Here is a 22167-nt window from a genome sequence, read left to right on the forward strand (position 1 = left end):
TGATGCACAGGAGTTTTTAATTTTGATGAAGTCCAGTTTATCTATTTTTTTCTTTTGTTGCTTAAGTTTTTGATGTCATATATCTAAAAATCCTTACCAAACCCAAGATCACGAAGATTTACTCCTGTGATTTCTTCTAAGAGTTTGTGATTTTAACACTTATTGAAATGGTCTCGATTCATTTTAAGCTAATTTTTTGTTTAAATTAAACTTAATTAATTTTTGCATATAATGTGAAATTGGATCCTATTTAATTAATTCTTACTGTGTGGAAATTTACTTGTCCCAGCACCATTTGTTGAAGAGATTGTTCTTTCCCCATTGAATGGTCTAGTCATCCTTACAGGAAATCATCTGTACTTAATCATTACTGTAGCCTTGTAGAAAATTTTATAATCAGGAAAGATGAGTCTTCCTTTCAAGATTGTTTTGGTTATCTGGGATCTTCTATTTCTTTTGTGAAAGGTGTTTTATTTGGCAATATTTGGTGCACACAGGAGACTGATGTATGATATATATGTTATGAAGCATAAAAATTGCATCAACACCATGAACCCACCACCCAGCTGAATAACTGGAACATAATCAATGCATAATCATACAGTACAACCTGAAGTTTCTCTCTTATTTCGTTCCTCCTTCCAAGAGGATAGCGCTATTCTGAATTTTTTGTCTTACAAATTCTTTATTTTTCGAAAACTTTTTTTTTGCCATATACATGCATGTATGCGTGCTAAGTCACTTTAGTCGTGTCCAGCTCTTTGTGACAGTATGGACTGTAGCACACCTGGCTCCTCTGTCCATGGGATTCTCCAGGCAAGATACTGGAGTGATCCCTCCATGGGATCTTCCTGACCCAGGGATCAAACCTGCATCTCTTATGTCTCCTGCATTGGCTTCTGGGTTCTTTACTACTACCACCACCTGGGAAGCCCCACCATATACATATGTATTTCTAAATAATATATTTTGTTCAGCTGTACTTGGTTTTCTGTGACTTACTATTATTACACTCAATTATTGTAATGATGACATTACACTTACTAAGTAACATTGTTCTCAACTCCTGTTTCTAAGATTCATTGTGATTTATGCATTTTCACTGTTGTGTACAATTCCATTTATCCCCTCTTCTATAGGTGGATGCTTTCTAAGGCCCACTTGACTTCACATTCCAGGATGTCTGGCTCTAGGTCAGTGATCACACCATCGTGATTATCTGGGTCGTGAAGATCTTTTTTGTACAATTTTGTACAGTTCTTCTGTGTATTCTTCTTAATATCTTCTGCTTCTGTTAGGTCCATACCATTTCTGTCCTTTTATCGAGCTCATCTTTGCATGAAATGTTCCTTTGGTATCTCTGATTTTCTTGAAGAGATCCCTAGTCTTTCCCATTCTGTTGTTTTCCTCTATTTCTTTGCATTGATCGCTGAGGAAGGAAAGTTATGACCAACCTAGATAGCATATTCAAAAGCAGAGACATTACTTTGCCAACAAAGGTTCATCTAGTCAAGGCTATGGTTTTTCCAGTGGTCATGTATGGATGTGAGAGTTGGACTGTGAAGAAGGCTGGGCGCCAAAGAATTGATGCTTTTGAACTGTGGTGTTGGAGAAGACTCTTGAGAGTCCCTTGGACTGCAAGGAGATCCAACCAGTCCATTCTGAAGGAGATCAGCCCTGGGATTTCTTTGGAAGGAATGATGCTAAAGCTGAAACTCCAGTACTTTGGCCACCTCATGCGAAGAGTGGACTCATTGGAAAAGACTCTGATACTGGGAGGGATTGGGGGCAGGAGGAGAAGGGGACGACAGAGGATGAGATGGCTGGATGGCATCACCGACTTGATGGACATGAGTTTGAGTGAACTCCGGGAGTTGGTGATGGACAGGGAGGCCTGGCGTGCTGCGATTCATGGGATGGCAAAGAGTCAGACAGGACTGAGTGACTGATCTGATCTGATCTGATCTGATGGGTGGATAGTTATTTTGTTTCCAGCGTTTTGTTATTATGAACAATCTTTTGTTTTGTTTTGTTTTTCCGCAGCCCCTGTCCCTTTCAGAACCTAGACATTTCTGTTTTCCTAAGCCCTTATATCAGGTGTCCCAGTGCCTGCAGGGAGAAACAGGGTTTATATGAATAAAGAGGACTAGTATAAACCAGAGAGAGTGGTGGGTCCTGGTGAATTGGAGAATGCAGGACCTAGCTAAGCTCAAGTGGATTGTTGTTGCTACATGGGAATGCAGACATATACTTCCAGAGCTTCTAACTGTCCCACACTGGAAGTCTGGATTTTAAAAAAAATGTAAAATACCCTACTATTTAAATAGCCTCTAGTTTAAATGATAAAAATGACTAAAGGGCTAAACAAAATGGTTTCTAGATGCAACCTTAGATCTCCAGCTTGCCACCTCTGCCTTGTCCTTGTTGAGTTCAGTGAACTCTGCTTTAGCACTGTTTTTCTCCCTTTAAGGTCTTTTAAGGCACTTCCTTTCATTTTAACACCCTTTTGCCCCTATTTTTCATCTGACTTCTCTTTAGCTCCGTTCTTCTGAGATAGGAACCAGAATTTGAATTCCTCTTGCTCAATCTCTTTGACCATCTGTGATATCATTTCCTTCTTATGTTTTTTGTGTTTGCTTCTTCAGTGCGAATGTAATTTAGGCTGACTGAGGGACTTATATGGATTTTCTTTATTTCCAAATTAAGATTGTTGTCTTTATTTAAAACACAATGAAACAGTAACGGCCATTACCAGATACTCAGAACTCTTGATACTCTGCTTTCTTCTAAAAGAAAAAGAAGTAATTTTCTCTGATTGTAGATGGAAACACAAGCAGAAAACAATGATTGAAGTAAATTAAAAATCTTAGATGAAAGAATTATGTACTAGAAATAGACATCTCTCTAAGGTTGAAGAAGATAGCTTTTTTTTTTTTTTTAAAGAAGATAGCTTTTAAAACCAAGAGAGGAATTCTCTAGCAGAGGAGTGGTGGTGGTGGTGGTTGTTCAGTTGCCCCATTGTGTTTGACTCTTTGCGACCCCATAGACTGTAGCACGCCAGATCCCCGTCCCTCACCATCTCCTGAAGTTTGCCCAAGTTCATGACCATTGCATCAGTGATGCCATCCAGCCATCTCATCCTCTGACACCCTCTTCTCCTGCCCTCAATCTTTCCCAGCATCAGAGACTCCAGTGAGTCAGCTGTTCGCATCAGGTGGCCAAAATACTGCTTTAGCTTCGGCATCAGTCCTTCCCATGAGTATTTAGGGTTGATTTCCCTTAAGATTGACCAGTTTGGTCTCTTTGCTATCCAAGGGACTCTCAGGAGTCTTCTCCAGCACCACAATTCAAAGACATCAGTTCTTTGGTGCTCTGCCTTCTTTACTGTCTGGCTGTCACATCCATACGTGACCACTGCAAAAGACCATAGCCTTAACTATACGGACCTTTGTCGGCAGAGTAATGTCTCTGCTTTTCAACACACTGTCTAGGTTTGTCATAGCTTTCCTGCTGACAAGCAGTCGTCTTCTGATTTCAGTCACCATCCTCAGTGATTTGGGAGCCCAAGAAGAGGAAATCTGTCACTACTTTCACCTTTGCACCTTCTATTTGTCAGGCAGTAATGGGGTCGCAAAGAGTCGGACACGACTGAGCGACTGATCTGATCTGATCTGATCTGAATGGGGCCAGATGCCATGGTCTTAGTTTTTTTTAATATTTAGCTTTAAGCCAGCTCTTTCACTTTCCTCCTTCACGCTCATCAAGAGGCTCTTTAGCCTCCTCACTTTCTGCCATTAGAGTGGTATCATCCACATGTCTGAGGTTGTTGATATTTCTCTCAGCAGTCTTATTTCTAGATTGTTATTCATCCAACCCAGTATTTCTCATGATGTGTTCAGCGTATAGGTTAAAGAAACAGGGTGGTAGCAGACAGCCCTGTCATACTTATTTCTCAATCCTGAACCAACCACTTGTTCCTTATTGGGTTCTAACTATTGCTTCTTGATCTGCATATAGGTTTTTCATGAGACTAATAAGATGGTCTGGTATTCCCATGCTTTCCACAGTTTGTTATGATTTGCATAGTTAAAGGCTTTAGCATAGTTAATGAAACAGAGGTAGATGTTTTTCTGGAATTCCCTTGCTTTCTCAATGATTCAGTGAATGTTGGCAATTTGATCTCTGGCTCCTCTGCCTTTTCTAAACCCAGTTTGAACATCTGGAAGTTCTTGGTTCACATGATGCTGAAGCCTAGCAGGCACAGTTTTAAGTATGACCTTACTATCGTGGGAGATGAGTGCAATTGTCCGATGGTTAGAACATTCTTTAGTACTACCCTTTTTGGGAATTGGGATGAGGATTGACCTTTTCCAGTCCTGTGGCCATTGCTGGGTCTTCCAGATTTGCTGACATATTGAGTGCAACACTTGGAAGGAAAGTTATGACCAACCTAGATGGCATATTGAAAAGCAGAGACATTACTTTGTCAACAAAGATCCGTCTAGTCAAGGCAATGGTTTTTCCAGTGGTCATGTATGGATGTAAGAGTTGGACTATAAAGAAAGCTGAGTGCCGAAGAATTGATGCTTTTGAACTGTGGTGTTGGAGAAGACTCTTGAGAGTCCCTTGGACTGCAAGGAGATACAACCAGTCCATCCTAAAAGAGATCAGTCCTGGGTGTTCATTGAAAGGACTGATGCTGAAGCTGAAACTCCAATACTTTGGCCACCTGATGCAAAGAGCTGACTCATTTGAAAAGACCCTGATTCTGGGAAGGATTGAGGGCAGGAGGAGAAGGGGACGACAGAGGATGAGATGGTTGGATGGCATCACCGACTTGATGGACATGGGTTTGGGTGGACTCCGGGAGTTGGTGATGGACAGGGAGGCCTGGTGTGCTGCAGTTCATGGGGTCGCAAAGAGTCGGACACGACTGAGCGACTGAACTGAACTGAGTGCAACACTTTGCTATCATCATCCTTTAGGGTTTTGAATAGCTCTACTGGAATTCCATCGCATCCACAGTTTTATTAACAGCTGCTGCTGCTGCTGCGTCGCTTCAGTCATGTCCGACTCTGTGCGACCCCATGGACTGCAGCCTACCAGGCTCCTCCATCCATGGGATTTTCCAGGCAACAGTACTGGAGTGGGGTGCCATTGCGCCCGCTTGACTTCACATTCTAGAATATCTGGCTCTGGGTGACTGAGCACATCATGGTAGTTATCAGGTTCATTAAGATCTTTTTTGTACAGTTCTTCCATGTATTCTTTCCATCTGTTCTTGATCTCTTCAGCGTTTACTAGGTTTCTACCATTTCTGTCCTTTATTGTGCCTGTCTTTGGACAAAATAGTCCCTTGATATTTCTGATTTTCCTGAGGAGATCACTAGTCTTTCCCCTTCAGTTGTTTTCCTCTTATTTTTATGCACTGTTCATTGAAGAAGGCCTTCTTGTCTCTCCTTGTTATTCTTTGGAACTCTGTGTTTAATTGGATGTACTTTCACTTCTTTCTTCAGCTATTTGTAAAGCCTCCTCAGATAACCTCTTTGCCTTCTTGCTTTTTTTCCTTTGGGATGGTTTTGTTTGCTGCATCCTGTGCAATATTATGGACCTTTGTCCATAGTCCTTCAGGCACACTGTTTCCTAGATCTAATCCCTTGAATCTGTTTGTCACCTCCACTGCATATTCATAGGGGATTTGATGTAAGTCATACCTGGCTGGCCTAGTGGTTTTCCCCACTCTCTTTAGTTTAAGCCTGAATTTTGCTGTGAGAAGCTGATGATCTGAGCCACAGTCAGCTCTAGGTCTTGTTTTTGCTGACTTTATATAGCTTCTCCATCTTTGGCTACAAAAAAACGTAATCAGTTTGATTTTGACATTGACCATTTGGTGATATCCATGTGTAAAGTCATCTCTTGTATTGTTGGATAAGGGTGCTTCCTGTAACCAGTGCATTCTCTTAGCAGAATTCAGTTAGCCTTTGCCCTGCTTCATTCTGTATTCCAAAGCCAAACTTGTCTGTTACTCTGGGTATCTCTTGACTTCCTACTTTTGCATCCCAATCCCCATTGATGAATAGAACATCTTTTTTTTGATGTTAGTTCTAGGAGGTCTTCATGCTATGCTAAGTCACTTCAGTCGTGTCCGACTGTGTGTGACCCCATAGACGGCAGCCCATCAGGCTCCGCTGTCCCTGGGATTCTCCAGGCAAGAACACTGGAGTGGGTTGCCATTTCCTTCTCCAGTGCATGAAAGTGAAAAGTGAAAGTGAAGTTGCTTAGTCGTGTCTGACTCTTAGCGACCTCATAGACTGCAGCCTACCAGGCTCCTCCGTCCATGGGATTTAGAACTGATTACCTTAAGGTTCTTCGGCATTGGTGGTAGGGGCATAGATTTGAATTACTGTGATGTTGAATGACTTGCCTTGGAAATGAACCGAGATCATTCTGTCATTTTTGAGGTTGTATCCAAGTACTGCATTTTGGACTCTTGTTGATTATGAAGACTACTCCATTTTTTCTAAGGGATTCTTGTCCACAGTAGTAGATATAATAGTCATCTGAATTAAATTCACCCTTTCCAGTCCATTTTAGTTCAGTGATTCCTAAGATGTCGATGTTTATTCTTATCATCTCCTGCCTGACCGTGTCCAGTTTACCTTGATTCATGGGCCTAATGTTCCAGGTTCCTATGCAACATTGGATTTTGCTTTCATCACCAGACACATCCACAACTGAGCATTGTTTCTGCTTTGGCCCAGCGGCTTCATTATTTCTGGTAGTTGTCTTCCACTCTTTCCCAGTAGCAAATTGGACACCTTCCAATGTGGGGGACTCATCTTTCAGTGTTACATCTTTTTGTCTTTTTAGACAGTTCATGAGATATAAACAGGAAGTATACTGGAGTGGTTTGCCATTCCCTCCAATGGATCACATTTTGTCAGAACTCTCCACTATGACCCTTCTGTCTTGGGGGGCCCTACATGGCATGGCTCATAGCTTCATTGGGTTACACAAGCCCCTTCACCATGACAAGGCAGTGATCCGTGAAGAAGGGACCAGTGGTTAGGACTCAGCATTTTCACTACTGGGGCCAGGGTGCAGTATCTGATCAGGGAACTAATATCCCACAAGCTGTGAGGCTCAGCCAAAAAGAAACAAAAACCAAGAGGAAGTGTAATACTTTACAATCAGCAGCAGATGTGAAAGTTTCTTTTTACAGATAGGGGTTTTATAGGCTGAACATATGCAGGTCAGATTGGTTAGCTCTTTCAGGTGTGAGTGCATTTCATTTTTAGTATCTTCTCAGAGCCTGGTGTTCTGGCCAGTGATTTATCTAAATTCACATATATTTGAGGTATTTCCATCTACCTCTCTACCCTGACCCTCTATCTTGGGCCCCAGACCTTTATTCACAGCTGCCTGTTGGTCATCCCATAGGACCCTCAAACTCCACATTTCAAAATTGAATTTATCATCAAATCCCAGAATTGCTCACCTCATCCTAGATTCTCTTTTTCTTGTCCAACATCTGAACAATGACCAAGTCATATAGAATCTCTTTTTTTTCTTTTTAAATATTTTATAATGGAATATTAAAAATAATTTTTATTTAGGTGTATTATGTACAATAAAATGTACCCATTTTAAATATGCAGTTGGATGAGTTTTGGCTGATGTGGACATCTCAGCAACTAGTACCACAGTCATGATATAAAATATTCCCATCACTCTAATTCTTCTGCCTCTCTGCAGTCAAGCCACCTGGGTAACCTGTGTAAAACTAATATAGATTAGTTTTTCATTTTCTAGAGTTTCCTATAATTGGAATCATGTACTATTTTGGGAGTCAGGCTTCTTTCACTCGGCATAATGTTTTTGAGATTTATCCATGTCATTGGATATATTCAAGGATTAGTATTGGGTTGGCCAACAAGTTCATTTGGGTTCTTCTGTTACATCCTGTGGGAAAACCCAAATGAACTTATTGGCCAACCCAATAGTTGGTTATTTTTTAACTTTTTTTTTTTTTTTGCTGCGCCGTATGGCTTGTAGGATAGGCCACGGCAAAGAAAACCTGGAATCCTAACTACTACCACCAAGGAACTCCCTCATTACTTTGTATAGACGAGCAGTGTTATTTTGAACTTTGGGACAGTAGAGAAAACGCAGAATGAGGCCGTATGTGTTTATTCACCGGCTTCTACAGTTAGCGGTATTCTGGCGTTCTTCTTTTGTCTCTGTACTCACGTGCCAAATTCAAACCAGTTTCAGAGTGGAATATTTTGAAGCAAATTGCAAGTGTAATTTTGTTGTTGTTGTTCAGTTGCTAAGTCATGTCTGACTCTTTGCGACCCCATGGACTGCAGCACTCCAGGCCTCTCTATCCCTAAGCATCTCCCAGAGTTCATCCAAGTTTATGTCCATTGAATCGGTGCTGCTATCCAACCATCTCATCCTTGCCTGCCCTCTTCTCCCTTTGCCTTCAGTCTTTCCCAGCATCAGGGTCTTTTCCAATGAGTTGGCTCTGCTTCCTGAGTAATATTTCTAAAATGAAGATTCAGTTGTGTTAATCCTTTGCTTAAAATCTTTCATTGATTCCTTATATCCTCTATGGAAAAGAAGTGTAAACTTCTATAATCAGCATATGTAATTCCTCATGATCTGGTCCTTGCTTACTTTCTCAGTTGCAACCCCAGCCACATGCACTCTTTTTAGATTTTTTTCTTATTTATTTTATTTTTTGGTTATGGTGAGTCTTCACTGCTGATGTGGGCTTTCTCTAGTTGTAACGAGCGGGGACTACTTTCTGGTTGTGGTACGTGGGCTTCTCGTTTCAGTGGCTTCTCCAGTTGTGGAGCACAGGCTCTAGGCATGTGGGCTCAGTAGTTGTGGCTTGTGGACTCTAGAGTGCTGCTGGCTCAGTAGTTGTGTCACATGGGCTTAGTTGCTCTGCAGCATGTGGGATCTTTCTGGACCAGAGAATGAACTGGTGTCCTTTGTACTTCAAGGTGGATTCTTAACCACTGGACCACCAGGGAAGCCTCTCATGCACTTTTTAACCTTATTTATTCAACAGACACTTCAAGAATGCCTACTCTTTACCAAATATGGGGCATTAATTCCCCCCAATTTCTGGGAGAAATTAATAATCCCCCATAATTAATTAATTATGTTATTCAGTCCCTCCTGGCAATGTCTAGGGAAGCCATGTGTCACATCCTGAAGTGAAGCATTTAATCTGAGTCCAGAAATTGGGAAAGGAAAAAGAACGTCAGTGGATTCACCCTGAGAACATGAAGCTGGAGGCAGTGAGTAGTGTTAGGAGATTAGACAAAGGTGGGGGCAGCTGTGAGTTTCCCTGAGCAAGCAGCCAAGGCAGGAGGGCAGGTGGAATGAGTGCATCTGAGAAGGTGCATAGGCCAGGTCTGCTGCAGGTATTCTCAACAAATGTTTGTCCATCCATTGAATCCTATTCATGGAATTATAAGGGCAAAGCTTGTGAGGTACTGGGAACATCTTGGAAAAACTTTAATCAACATTATGAAGGCAATTCTCTTCACCTTAAAAAGTTTTCCCTTTTGACAGAACATGTGATTCAGTGGAGTATAGCATAACTCTCAGTGTCTTGTTTCCTACTCTTTTGTTATGTTTTAGGCTATGTAAAATATGCTTTGTTTCCTCTTTGACCCCCCACTCCTAGAGCAATGGAAATAAAAACAAAAATAAGCAGATGAGACCTAATTAAACTTAACAGCTTCTGCACAGCAAAGGAAACTGTAAACAAGATAAAAAGACAACCCTCAGAATGGGAGAAAATAATTGCAACCAAAGCAACTGACAAAAGATTTATTTCCAAAATATACAACCAGCTCGTGCAGCTCACTATCAGAAAAACAACCCAATCAAAAAATGGGGCGGAAGACCTAAACAGACATTCCTGCAAAGAAGACACAAAGATGGCCAACAAACAGAAGGAAAGATGCTCAACATCACTCAGTATTGTTATTCAGTCACTAAGTTGTATCTAGTTCTTTGCAACCCCATGAACTGCAGCATGCCAGGCTTCTTTGGCCGTCACTCTATCCCTCAGTTTGCTCAAACATATGTCCATTGAGTTAGTGATGCCATCCAACTATCTCATCCTCTGTTGCCTCCTCCTCCTCTTGCTGTCAATCCTTCCCAGCATCAAGGTCTTTTCTAATGAGTCTGCTGTTCGCTTCAAGTGGCCAAAGTACTGGGGCTTCAGTATCAGTCCTTCCAACAAATACTCAGAATTTATTTCCTTTAGGATTGACTGATTTGATCTTCTTGCTGTCCAGTTGAATCTCAAGAGTCTTCTGTAACATCACAGTTGAAAAACATCAGTTCTTTGGTGCTCAGCCTTCTTTATGGTCCAACTCTCATATCCATAGATGACTACTGGAAAAACCATAGCTTTGACTATACAGATCTTGTCGGCAAAGTGATGTCTCTGCTTTTTAATACACTGTCTAGTTTGTCATAGATTTTCTTCCAAGGAGCAAGTGTCTTTTAGTTTCACTGTCCACAGTAATTTTGGAGCCCAAGCCACTTTTCCCCCCATCTATTTGCCATGAAGTGATGGGACTGGATGCTATGATCTTCTTTTTTTAAATGTTGAGTTTTAAGCCAGCTTTTGCACTCCTCTTTCACCTTCATCAAGAGGTGCTTTAGTTTCTCTTTGTTTTTTACCATTAAAGGGGTATCAACTGCATATCTGAGGTTGTTAATTTAACTCTCAGCAATCTTGATTCCAGCTTGTGAGTAATCCAGCCTGGCATTTCTCATGATGTACTTTGCATATAAGTTAAATAAGCAGGGTGACAGTATACAGCCTTGACGTACTCCTTTCCGACTTTGGAACCAGTCTGTTGTTCCATGTCTGGATCCAACTATTGCTTCTTGACCTATATGCAGGTTTCTCAGGAGGCAGGTAAAGTGGTCTGGTATTCCCATCTCTTGAAGAATTTTCGAGTTGCTTGTGATCCACATAGTCAAAGGCTTTAGTGTAGTCAATAAAGCAGAAGTAGATGCTCTTTGGAATTCCCTTGCTTTTTCTATGAGCCACGGATGTTGAAAATTTGATCTCTGGTTCTTCTGTGTTTTCTAAATCCAGCTTGTACATCTCGAAGTTCTCGGTTCGCATACTGCTGAAGCTTAGCTTGAAGGATTTTGAGCCTAATCTTGCTGACATGTGAAAATGAATGCAATTGTATGATAATTGGAACTTTCTTTGGCTTTGCCTTTCTTTGATATTGGAATGAAAACAGACCTTTTCCAGTCCTGTGGCCACTGCTGAATTTTCCAAATTTGTTAACATATTGAGTGCAGTACTTTGACAGCATCATCTTTTAGAATTTTAAATAGCTCAACTGGAATTCCATCACCTCCACTAGCTTTGTTGGTAGTTAATGCTTCCTAAGGCCCACTTGACTTTACACTCCAGGATGTTGGCTCTAGGTGAGTGACCGCACTATCATGATTATCCAGGTCACTAAGGCCTTTTTTGTACAGTTCTTCTGTGTATTCTTGCCCCCTGTTCTTAATCTCTTCTGCTTTTGTTAGGTCTTTGCCATTTCTGTTGTTTATTGTGCCCATCTTTCCAGGAAATGTTCCATTGTTATCTCCAGTTTTCTTGAAGCAATCTCTAGTCTTTGCCATTCTATCATTTTCCTCTATTTCTTTGCACTGTTTGCTTAAGAAAGCTTTCTCATCTCTCCTTGCTATTCTCTGGAACTCTGCCTTCAGTTGGGTATATTTTTCCTTTTCTCCTTTGCCTTTTGCCTCTCTTCTTTTCTCAGCTATTTGTAAGACCTCCTCAGACAACCACTTTGCCTTCTTGCATTTCTTTTTCTTGGGGATGGTTTTGGTCACCACCTCATGTACAGTGTTACAAACCTCCATCCATAGTTCTTCAGGTACTCTGTTTACGAGATCTAATCCTTTGAATCTATTCATCACCTCCACTGCATAATCATAAGGAATTTGATAAAGGTCATACCTGAATGGCCTAGTGGTTTTCCCTATTTTCTTCAACTTGAGCCTGAATTTTGTAGTAAGGAGCTGATGATCCAAGCCACAGAAAGCTCCAGGTCTTGTTTTTGCTGACTGTACAGAGCTTCTCCGGCTTGCAACTTCAGCTGCAAAGAATATAATCAGTCTGACTTCGGTACTGACCATCATCTGGTGATGTCCATGTGTAGAGTCGTCGCTTGTGTTGTTGAAAGAGGGTGTTTGCTATGAGCAGTGCCTTCTCTTGGCAAAACTCTGTTAACCATTGCCCTGCTTCATTTTGTATTACAAAGCCAAAGCCTGTTAATCCAGGTATCTCTTGGTTTCCTACTTTTGCATTCCAGTCCTCTATAATGAATAGGACATGATTTTGGTGTTAGTTCTAGAAGATGTTGTAGATCTTTATAGAACTGTTCAACTTCAGCTTCTTTGGCATAGTGATTGGGGCATAGACTTGGATTACTGTAATGCTGGATGTAAACACAATGAAAAGGCAAAAAGATATGACACCAGAAGATGAGCTCCCCAGGTTGGCAGATGTCCAGTGTGCTACTAGGGAAGAGCTGAGGAACAGCTCTATAAAGAATGAAGGGGCTGGGTCAAAGTGGAAACAGCGCTAAGATGTGGATGGGCCTGGTACTGAAAGTGAAGTCCAGTGCTGTAAAGAACAATATTGCATAGGAACTTGGAATGTTGGGTCCATGAATCAAGATAAATTGGTCAAGCGGGAGATGGCGAGTGAACACTGACATTTTAGGAATCACTGAACTAAAATGAATAGGAATTGGTGAATTTAATTCAGATGACCATTGTATCTACTACTGTGGGCAAGAACCCCTCAGAAGAAATGGATTATCCCCTCATAGTCAACAAAAGAGTCTGAAATGCAGTACTTGGAGGCAGTCTCAAAAACGACAGAATGATCTCTGTTTGTCTCCAAGCAAACCATTCATTATTAGAGAACTGCAAATCAAAACAACACTGAAGTATCACCTCACACCAGTCAGAATGGCCATCATCCAAAAATCTACAAATAATAAATGTTGGAAAGGATGTGGGAAAAAGTAATCCCTCTTGCACTGTTGGTGGGAAAATAAAATGATACAGCCACTATGGAGAATAACATGGAAGTTCCTTTAAAAGCTAGGAATAAAACTGTCATATGACCCAGCAATCCACTTGGGCATATACCTTGAGAAAACCATAATTTAAAAAGACACATGTATCCCAGTTTTCATTGTAGCACTGTTTACAATAGCCAGGACATGGAAGCAACCTGGATGTCCATCAACAGATGAATGGATAAAGAAGTTGTGGTATATATTTATATAATGGAATACTACTCAGCTATAAAAAGGAGCAAAATTGAGTCAATTGTAGTGAGATGGATGTACCTAGATTCTGTCATACAGAGTGAAGTAAGTCAGAAAGAAAAAAACAAATAGCATATATTAATGCATATATATAGACTTTAGAAAAATGGTACTGATGAGTCTATTTGCAGGGTAGGCATAGAGACACAGATGTAGAGAACAGACTTGTAGACATGGGGGAAGGAGAGGGTGAGATAAATTGGAAGAGTAGCATTGACATACATACACTACGATCTGTAAAATAGCTAGCTAGCGGGAAACTGCTCTATAACACAGGGAGCTCAGCTTGGTGCTCCGTGATGACCTAGAGAGGTACGATTTTGAGCGTGGCAGGGAGGCTCAAGAGGGAAGGAATGTATGTATGCTTAGAGCTGATTCACGTTGTTGTACAGTAGAAAGCGACACATTGTGGTAAAGTAATTATCCTCCAATTAAAATACATTTTAAAAATGTGCTGCTTTGTTTTATAGACCATTGTGATGAATGACTGTATTATCCGAGGTGATCTGGCAAATGTAAGAGTTGGACGTCATTGTGTTGTAAAAAGTCGGAGTGTCATAAGGCCACCATTCAAGAAATTCAGCAAAGGGTATGTAATTTAATCATTTGTTTCAGTCTTGAGCAAGATGCTGCTTCTGGTGGTGAAATGCATGTGTGGAGTCATGGGAGAAGGAGCGGGTCTATACTTTTTGGAACACTGAGAACACACCATAATGAGCACAATTGGTGGCAGTTGTCTTAGTCTAGTTGGTGGTTAGTTGCCAGAAACAATCCACTTAAGCTGGCAAAAACAGGGGCGGGGGGGGGGGGGGCTTCTGATTAAACAGACACAGGTGTATTTGACGGAGTTTCAGGGTAGAAAAAGGGGGCCAGGTTTCACAAGGGACTGGAACCTGGAGCTGGACAGCTTGCCAAAATAAAGACCACTATTCTGTCTGTCTGCTACTCTACCACTGAGACAGTTTCTTATCTGTCCTTCTCTCTGTACTTCTTCTTCCCTCTTTTTTCTTCCTGCTGTATCTTCCCACTTTTCTCCTGGAGCCAACTTTGCTGCCTCAGCCCTTTAATTATATCACGTCTTCTTTGAGGTTTCCAGCCTAAATACCAATCAGAGATTTTAAATTGTCCTATTAACAAAATCTTTGGTTAGAGTGAATCTGATTGGCTTAGTTTGCAGTTAGGTGCCCACCCCTAGTCTACAAACAGCTTTGACCCAGAGGGTATGGTCAAGTCAGGCTGACTGATCTCTCAGTGGGAATAAGGATTGTCAAAGAAAAATTGTGGGCAGGGCAGGAAGACTGCCCTCTATGCTTGATATGGAGTATTCTCTTTGCCTCCCTCTCTGCTTGCTCTCCTGGCTCCTACCCATGGCACCATCTGCTTCCCATCCAATAATTCAACAATCATTTATTGAGTGTTTTCCTTACGCCAGTCACTAGGTTATAATCTGGGCATATAAAATATGGATAAAATGGGGTCTCAAAACCTAGTGTTAGAAATAAAACAAACAAGTGAATGTAACAAAAAAGAGAGATTCACAGGTGTATAGAACAATCTAGTGGTTACCAGCGGGAGGGTGAGGAGTGAGATAGGGGATGGGGATTAAGTACAGACTACTGCATATAAAATAAATAAGCAACAAGGATATATTATACAGCACAGGGAATATAGATAATATTTTATAAACCTCCAGAATTGTGAAATACTATGTTGTATGCCTGAAACTTATATAAAATGAGCTACACCTCAGTTCAAGCAACAGCAATCACCACCACCTTATGGTAGAAATTACTGACTAAACAGCTACTATAGCATATAACGCTGCAACAGGATAGCCACTATGTCCTAGGGTACTGCTGACCCTGGGGTATGGGCATGGCTAGGGAGGAACAGAAGAGGGCAGTTGATTCAGACAATAATACTCGGATATATATCATGCAGGAGTCGTCTGCATTTCTTGTAGTGATGCTGGACTCGAGGATTTCATTACATACAAGAATTGGAGCAGGGAGTCATTGTATATCATACGAAATTCGAATGAAAACTTTTGCTCATTAGTTCAGAAGGTGCTTGAGGGGGAGCCAGAAAACCTTTTCATGATTTCATACAGTAACTGATGCTCTGCTGGAATTGTTGACTCCACCTCCTGATAAAGGCATTATTGGGCTGGATATGGTCCAGGAAGAAGACTGAAAATGAAGTCTTTTCAGTGACTGGAGGGATGTATAAGTAAGAATAGTCCACATGTGGCAGCCTGGATGGGAGGGGAGTTTAAGGGAAGAATGGATACATGTATGTGTATGGCGGAGTCCCTTTGTTGTCCACCTGAAACTATCACAAAACTGTTAATTGGCTATATTCCAATATAAAATAAAAAGTAAAAAAGTAGTCCTCATGAGAAATACAGAAATACAACACAGGCATAGAAGGTGAATGTCGATTTCCTCCCCTGTATGTCTCAATACCAGAACCAGAGAAGAGTAAAGAGTTTTCAGTTTAAAATTGAAGAGTTGACAGCCTGCTATAGACTATGATAAAATTAAGGAATCCACTGTTACCCAAGGGGTCTAGACTAAAAATGCAAATAAACTAAGGAAGATTTAACTAAGTTATAGGTGTGTGGAAGACAGGTATCATCTCTGATAAAATATTTCTAACAAAATAGAACACAGGACTGGAAAGAGCCAGTGAGTATCCAGCTGCTTTGTATTAGTTCTAGTCCCAATATTTTACATCCAAGAACTGAAATTTCTTGGAAGTATGATCACAGACCACTGTCAGTTACATTTGAGGAGTCCTGGAGAATGCGAATCATGTCACAAGTCTAGAGAAACCCTACTAACTCCTTAAGTCTTGGCTTAAATGTCATTTTCAATTAAGCTTTTACCAAACCTCCAGTCTGAATAAACTCTTTTTGTCATGCCCTCATGATGTGTTATTTTTCCTCTGTAGCCCTTATCACAGTTGTAACTAATTACTTATTTAATCATTTATTTAATCTCTCTTCTCCTGATTGTAATCTCCTCATGGGCAGGATCAAGTCCCTTTTGCTCACCATTGTATTCCCCAGTTCCTAGCATAGTCAGGCAGTAAAACCAGACAACATATAAATTTTCAGCATGTTGGGAATTATATCCCATGAACATTACATCAGTCCCCTGAAGCATTATAGAGAAGATTAATGAAAATGTGATCTGTGGGCATTTTCAGAGGAGGCTGGAATGAGCAAAACGTTCATTTGTTTTTATTTGATGCTAGCTTTTCTAACTTTGAAGGTCTTGCCCTTGCTCTTTTGCTATTTGCTTCACATTTCTGTAGTCTAACATTTCTGATTTCGGTTTAGTAGTCACATGCATCTTCTTCAATGTTGCAGAATTCCTCAAACGTGAGGATTCTTTCCTTTCTAGGGGCAGTCTTATTAAGACAAGACGGAGTTGCAGTTATGATGTTTAGTTTTATAAACCTTGACCAGAAGTACATCACCTTGACTGTTCTTTGTTCTCTTTCTTCTATAGCGTTGCATTTTTTCCTTTACATATTGGGGACCACGTCTTTATTGAGGAAGATTGTGTGGTCAACGCAGCTCAGATTGGCTCTTATGTTCACGTTGGCAAGAATTGTGTGATTGTGAGTATGCTGACTTGGCTGGCTGAGCAGCCTCACTCCCCTTTGAGCTCCTGTCCCTCCCATCAGTGGGCCTTTGCTTCTGTCATCAAGCAGGGTAGAAGTTTTTTCTGGTCTACTAGTTTACCAGAATTGTCATTAAATTTGGAATTCTTCCTAGGCACTAGTAATCATGGCTAACCTTTATGGACTCTTTTGTATATGATGTTAAACTCTTGCCTTTGGTTATTTCATTTAATCTTCACAACCATCCAAGGATGATAGACTGTAATTATCCCTATTTTCAGGTGAGGAGACTGAAGACCTCTGATATTAGGGGATTTGACAAGGCTAGTAAATGCTAGAGTTGGAATTTGAACCCCGGTGGTGTGAGTAGCCATGCCACTATGTGGCCTCCCTGTCACCTCACCTTGAGAATCTTAGAGTCTAGTGGGGTGAGGGGATCTTGAAGGGTGAATCAAAATTGGCTCATAGACAAGAGGAGAGAAAGTGTTTCAGGGGAGAGATTGGCATGTGTAGGGGTCACAGTCACCAAAGGGCATGACGTCAAAGGAGCTGCACGTGGTTCAAGATGCTGGGCCTGCCAGGTGCTAGTGGGCCTCTCGCTCAGCAGAACCTGTAGGACACAGGTCCACAGGCGCCATGGCATTAGTTTGTTAATGCCAAACATTAACCCAGCCAAAGCTTTCCAAGGCTGAATTTCTTGATATTTCTTAGATGAAGAGGTTGATTTCAGTTAGGATTTCTGAGTCCATCCTGATTGAGAATGATCAGAGGCAAACTCCCTAAATTTTCAGGGAAAATATTTCCTACATTTTATATTTGTCCCTCAGATTCTGGGAAAACCAAGACCCCTCTCCTGTTTTTATTTTTTTCACTAAAAGCCATTTACTTTTATTAATAACCATGTATTAATTTCACACATAGTTGAAATAAAACCTTTTATAATCCACGGTATGATCCATGATTAAATACACATCAAAAGTACAGAGAAAGATATTCATTTTTTGATATAATGATGTGAGATTTGTGACTTTTAAGGCTTACCAAACAAAGCCTAGGAAGCACTTAGCAAGCATGATATACACTAATTCCATGCCTTTTCCAGGAAGGGTTTCTAATACATTTCTAGGTTGCTGCTAAGTCGCTTCAGTCGTGTCCGACTCTGTGCGACCCCATAGACGGCAGCCCACCAGGCTCCCCCGTCCCTGGGATTCTCCAGGCAAGAACACTGGAGTGGGTTGCCATTTCCTCCTCCAGTGCATGAAAGTGAAAAGTGAAAGTGAAGTCACTCAGTCGTGTCCAACTCCTAGCGACCCCATGGACTGCAGCCTACCAGGCTCCTCCGTCCATGGGATTTTCCAGGCAAGAGTACTGGAGTGGGGTGCCATTGCCTTCTCCACCCTTTCCTGTTTTTAAATGGCTGCTCCTATTAACACAAAGTCAGCTCTCTGCTCTGGATAAAACTCAGACCCTAAAGTATGAGAAAATCTGCAGAAACCATGCAGTCACTTTCCAGGAGCCATGAGGCTACAGCAAAGGTGGACAGTGCAGAGAACCATGTTGCTGAGAAAAACATTCCAGTCTGACTTGTTACTCAAAATTAAGGGGAGCAGTTGTTTTGCAAAATATTCTCTGGAGGAGTTCCTTAATATGTATTAGAGACAGAATGTCTTTGGTTCAGCCTGATGTTGAGGAGAGGGAGAAGATAGTGAAATCCATCCTCTTTCCTCACTAACTGCTTGATTAGAGGAGGCTTTCCAAGCCAAAGCTGAATTTTTCTGATATTTTCCTCAGTAATGTGAAGACATCAGCATAGTAGCCTAGTCCTTTGGGTCCAGAGCCAGATGTCTGAATAGTTAATATCCAAATGCTATTCCCAATGCTTAGGAAATTTTAGTCCTATTGTTCAGTGTCTGCTTTTTATATCACTTTTCAGTGCATCGACTCCTGGTATTGTCATTGTTTGGCACTGGCTGTACTTATTTGCTGAGCCTTTACAAATTCTCAGGAGAAAGATGCTTTGAGAATCTCAAAGCTAGTAGGAACTCTTTAGAGTCCAGCTGTCCCCATGACACACAGATCCTTCCTGCAGCATCTCATGTAGTACTGTAACTTCTGCTTGGAGATGGGAAGGTATGAGTGTTAATCAGAATTGCCCAAAAGTCTTCAGGAAAAGCCTAACAGGCATTACGGGTCAACTGTTACCATGCCTTAAGGTTTACATATATCTGTAATCTTAATAGCATCCTGGCAGGCTTGGTTTTACATGCTGTTTCACAGGATGGAAGAAATTTGCTAAATAACTGGGTTAAAGAGATATGGGACTTCCCTGGTAGTCCAGTGATTAAGACTCCACACTCCCAATGCAGGGGGCACGAGTTTGATCCCTGGTCAGAAAACAAGATCCCACATGCCATGCAGTGCAACCAAAAAAAAGAAGGAAGAAAAAAGAAAACAGCAAAAAAAAAAAATAGGAGATAAGGGTAGGTGTAATACCAGCAACATGTAGTTCTTAACTCCTTCTTGAAAAGTTCTCCAGGAAAGAATAAAGAAGCAGTTACAGCTGTTTACCTCCTCAGCTATTGCCAAGTCATTCATGCCTAAGAAGTACCTGCATTTTTTATTTTGCTGCTGTGGAATCGACCAGTTTACCCAGAATTCTCTGAAACCCAAATGAGCACATTTCTCTGAGTGGGCAGAATGGCTAACTAGACAAGCAGGTGCCCTCCGGCTGTTTGGTAACCGAGGTACACAGTGGGAAGGCTCCTTTCCACTGCTCTTCTTTTCCAGGGCCCTTTGTCTGTGGATCCCTGTCTGTGAGGGTATCCTGCCACATGCAGCACCTCATTTCCTTTTGCTCAGTGCCCCACGTGCTTGGTCTGGGTTTTTAGGAGCCTCAGCATCTTAGGGAATCTTTGAGTTAATTTGGGAGTCACCAGGGGAGCTGGCCATCTGCTCCATTTTTGATATTGCCAATAACAGGTGATTCATGGAAGAGAGTTTTCCAAGGAGAAATGAAGATATGCAGTCATAACTTGCTTCTGACCTAAAGATGTTGCCCAACTTGGCTATTATCCACCCAGCTGGAGACAACTGAAGAAATTCAGACCTTCGAAGTATAAGCTTTTTAAAAAATTCATTTGGCAATCTACCCAGGAGCTCTTGGACATACATATGATTTAGGTACTTAGTATTGGGGGAAATTTTGAACACAATGAAATCAAAGTGTTTCCTATTCTTTGGTAAAGTCTGAGATCTAGATGGGTTAGCATTATCTTGGTATTTGTTATGTGTTCCACATCCTCAGCCCAGTATGTTTTATCTGATATTCTGACCAGAACACGAGTGAACTATAGGCTTGGATGATGCAAATGCAACTGGTAAAGACCAAGACTTGCATTTACTCAGCAAGTCGTCTGAGACACATTGTTGTTCAGTTGCTAAGTTGTGTCTGACTCTTCCCAAAACCGTGGACTGCAGTACACCAGGCTTCCCTGTCCCTCACCATCTGAGTTTGCCCAAGTTCATGTCCACTGAATCGGTGATGCCATCCAACAGTCTCATTGTCTGTTACCCTCTTCTCTTTCTGCCTTCAATCTTACCCAGCATCAAGGTCTTTTCCAATGAGTCAGCTGTTCACATCAGGTGGTTGAAATATTGGAGCTTCAGCTTCAGCATCAGTCCTTCCAATGAATATTCAGGAATGATTTCCTTTAAGATTGATTGGTTTGATCTCCTTGCTTTCCAGGGGACTCTCAAGAGTCTTCTCTAGCACCACAGTTCAAAAGCATCAATTCTTCGGCACTCTGCCTTCTTTATTGTCCAGCTCTCACATCTGTACATGACTGCTGTAAAGACCGTAGCCTTGACTAAATGGACCTTTGTCAGCAAAATGATATCTTTGCTTTTTAAACACACTGTCTAGGTTTGTTATAGCTTTGCTGCCAAGAAGCAGTCTTTTTCTAATTTCATGGCTGCAGTCACCAACCGCATGATTTTAGAGCCCAAGAAGAGGAAATCTGTCACTGCTTCCACCTTTTCTCCTTCTGTTTACCATGAAGTTTCGGGACCAGATGCCATGGTCTTAGTTTTTTAATATTGGGTTTTAGGCCGGGTTTTTCACTCTCCTCCTTCACCCTCATCAGGAGGCTCTTTAGTTCCTCTTCACTTTCTGCCATTAGAGTGGTATCATCTGCATATCTGTGGTTTTTCTTGCTAAGGGAGATGCCAAGTGGAAGGCATCTGAGATATAGCTTTAACCATATACAGAAGCATCTCCTTTTCCTTAAGTCATGAAACACGTGACTCTCCCAAACCTTATTTCTTGCCCCCAAAATGCTGTGGGTGATGGCAGAATTGAATGACTACCTAATAACTACCATTTACCCATGGCAGAATAAATGAACTGTTAACTTCATACTCAGAAGAATTTCCCAAGACTTGTCCAGTTGGAGTTTACAAAAGAACAAACGGGCTTCCCTAGTGGTCCAGTGGTAAAGAATCCACCTGCCAATGCAGGAGACACGGCTTCGATCCCTGGTCTGGGAAGATCCCACATGCCGCAGGGCAACTAAACCCACGAGTCACAACTACTGAGCCTGTGCTCTAGAGTCATGAGCCACAACTATTGAAGCCCATGTGCCTATAGCCCCTGCTGCACAACACAAGAGAACCCACTGCAATAAGAAGCCCATGCACCGCAACTAGAGAAAGCCCACACACAGCAACAAAGACCCAGTGTGGAAAAAAAATAAATGAGTAAATAAATAAATCTTTAAAAAAAAGAAGAGGATAATAATAATATACCTTAAAAAAAAACAAAACCAGACCTTAAACTGGTAGGTGCAAAACAAACATACTGGCTAATGTGAACCACAGTCACAGAAGTAGATCCTAATTTCATACACAAATGGCTCCAACTGACATCTCAGTTGATGTCATGTGAATTAATCTCCTTCCTGTTTTTAGTTTCCTCTGGAAGCCTCTCAGGCAGGTCCTTTAGTGATGGAAACCAGTGGCTGGTTCAAGATTCTGTTCTATCCTCTAGAATCCTTACTAGAAAGAGCTTCTTTTCCCAGTAGTCCCAGCAGAAGCCCTGACGTTGAGATTCATCACGGTTCATACACCAATTCCC

At 41.4% G+C, this 22167-nt stretch overlaps 1 protein-coding gene across 2 annotated transcripts in view; it reads left to right on the top strand.

The window, feature by feature from the left end:
• DCTN5 (dynactin subunit 5) overlaps positions 1 to 22167 on the top strand; it is a 40970-nt gene that overhangs the window by 2977 nt on the left and 15826 nt on the right. For both annotated transcript variants that reach the window (XM_061401443.1, XM_061401442.1), the window contains exons 3-4: positions 13877 to 13995; positions 16922 to 17033. In XM_061401443.1, coding sequence (XP_061257427.1) covers positions 13877 to 13995; positions 16922 to 17033 — 231 coding nt within the window. The remainder of the gene's footprint in view (positions 1 to 13876; positions 13996 to 16921; positions 17034 to 22167) is intronic.

Source organism: Bos javanicus, chromosome 25, assembly GCF_032452875.1.
Source record: "Bos javanicus breed banteng chromosome 25, ARS-OSU_banteng_1.0, whole genome shotgun sequence".
Taxonomy (NCBI): domain Eukaryota; kingdom Metazoa; phylum Chordata; class Mammalia; order Artiodactyla; family Bovidae; genus Bos; species Bos javanicus.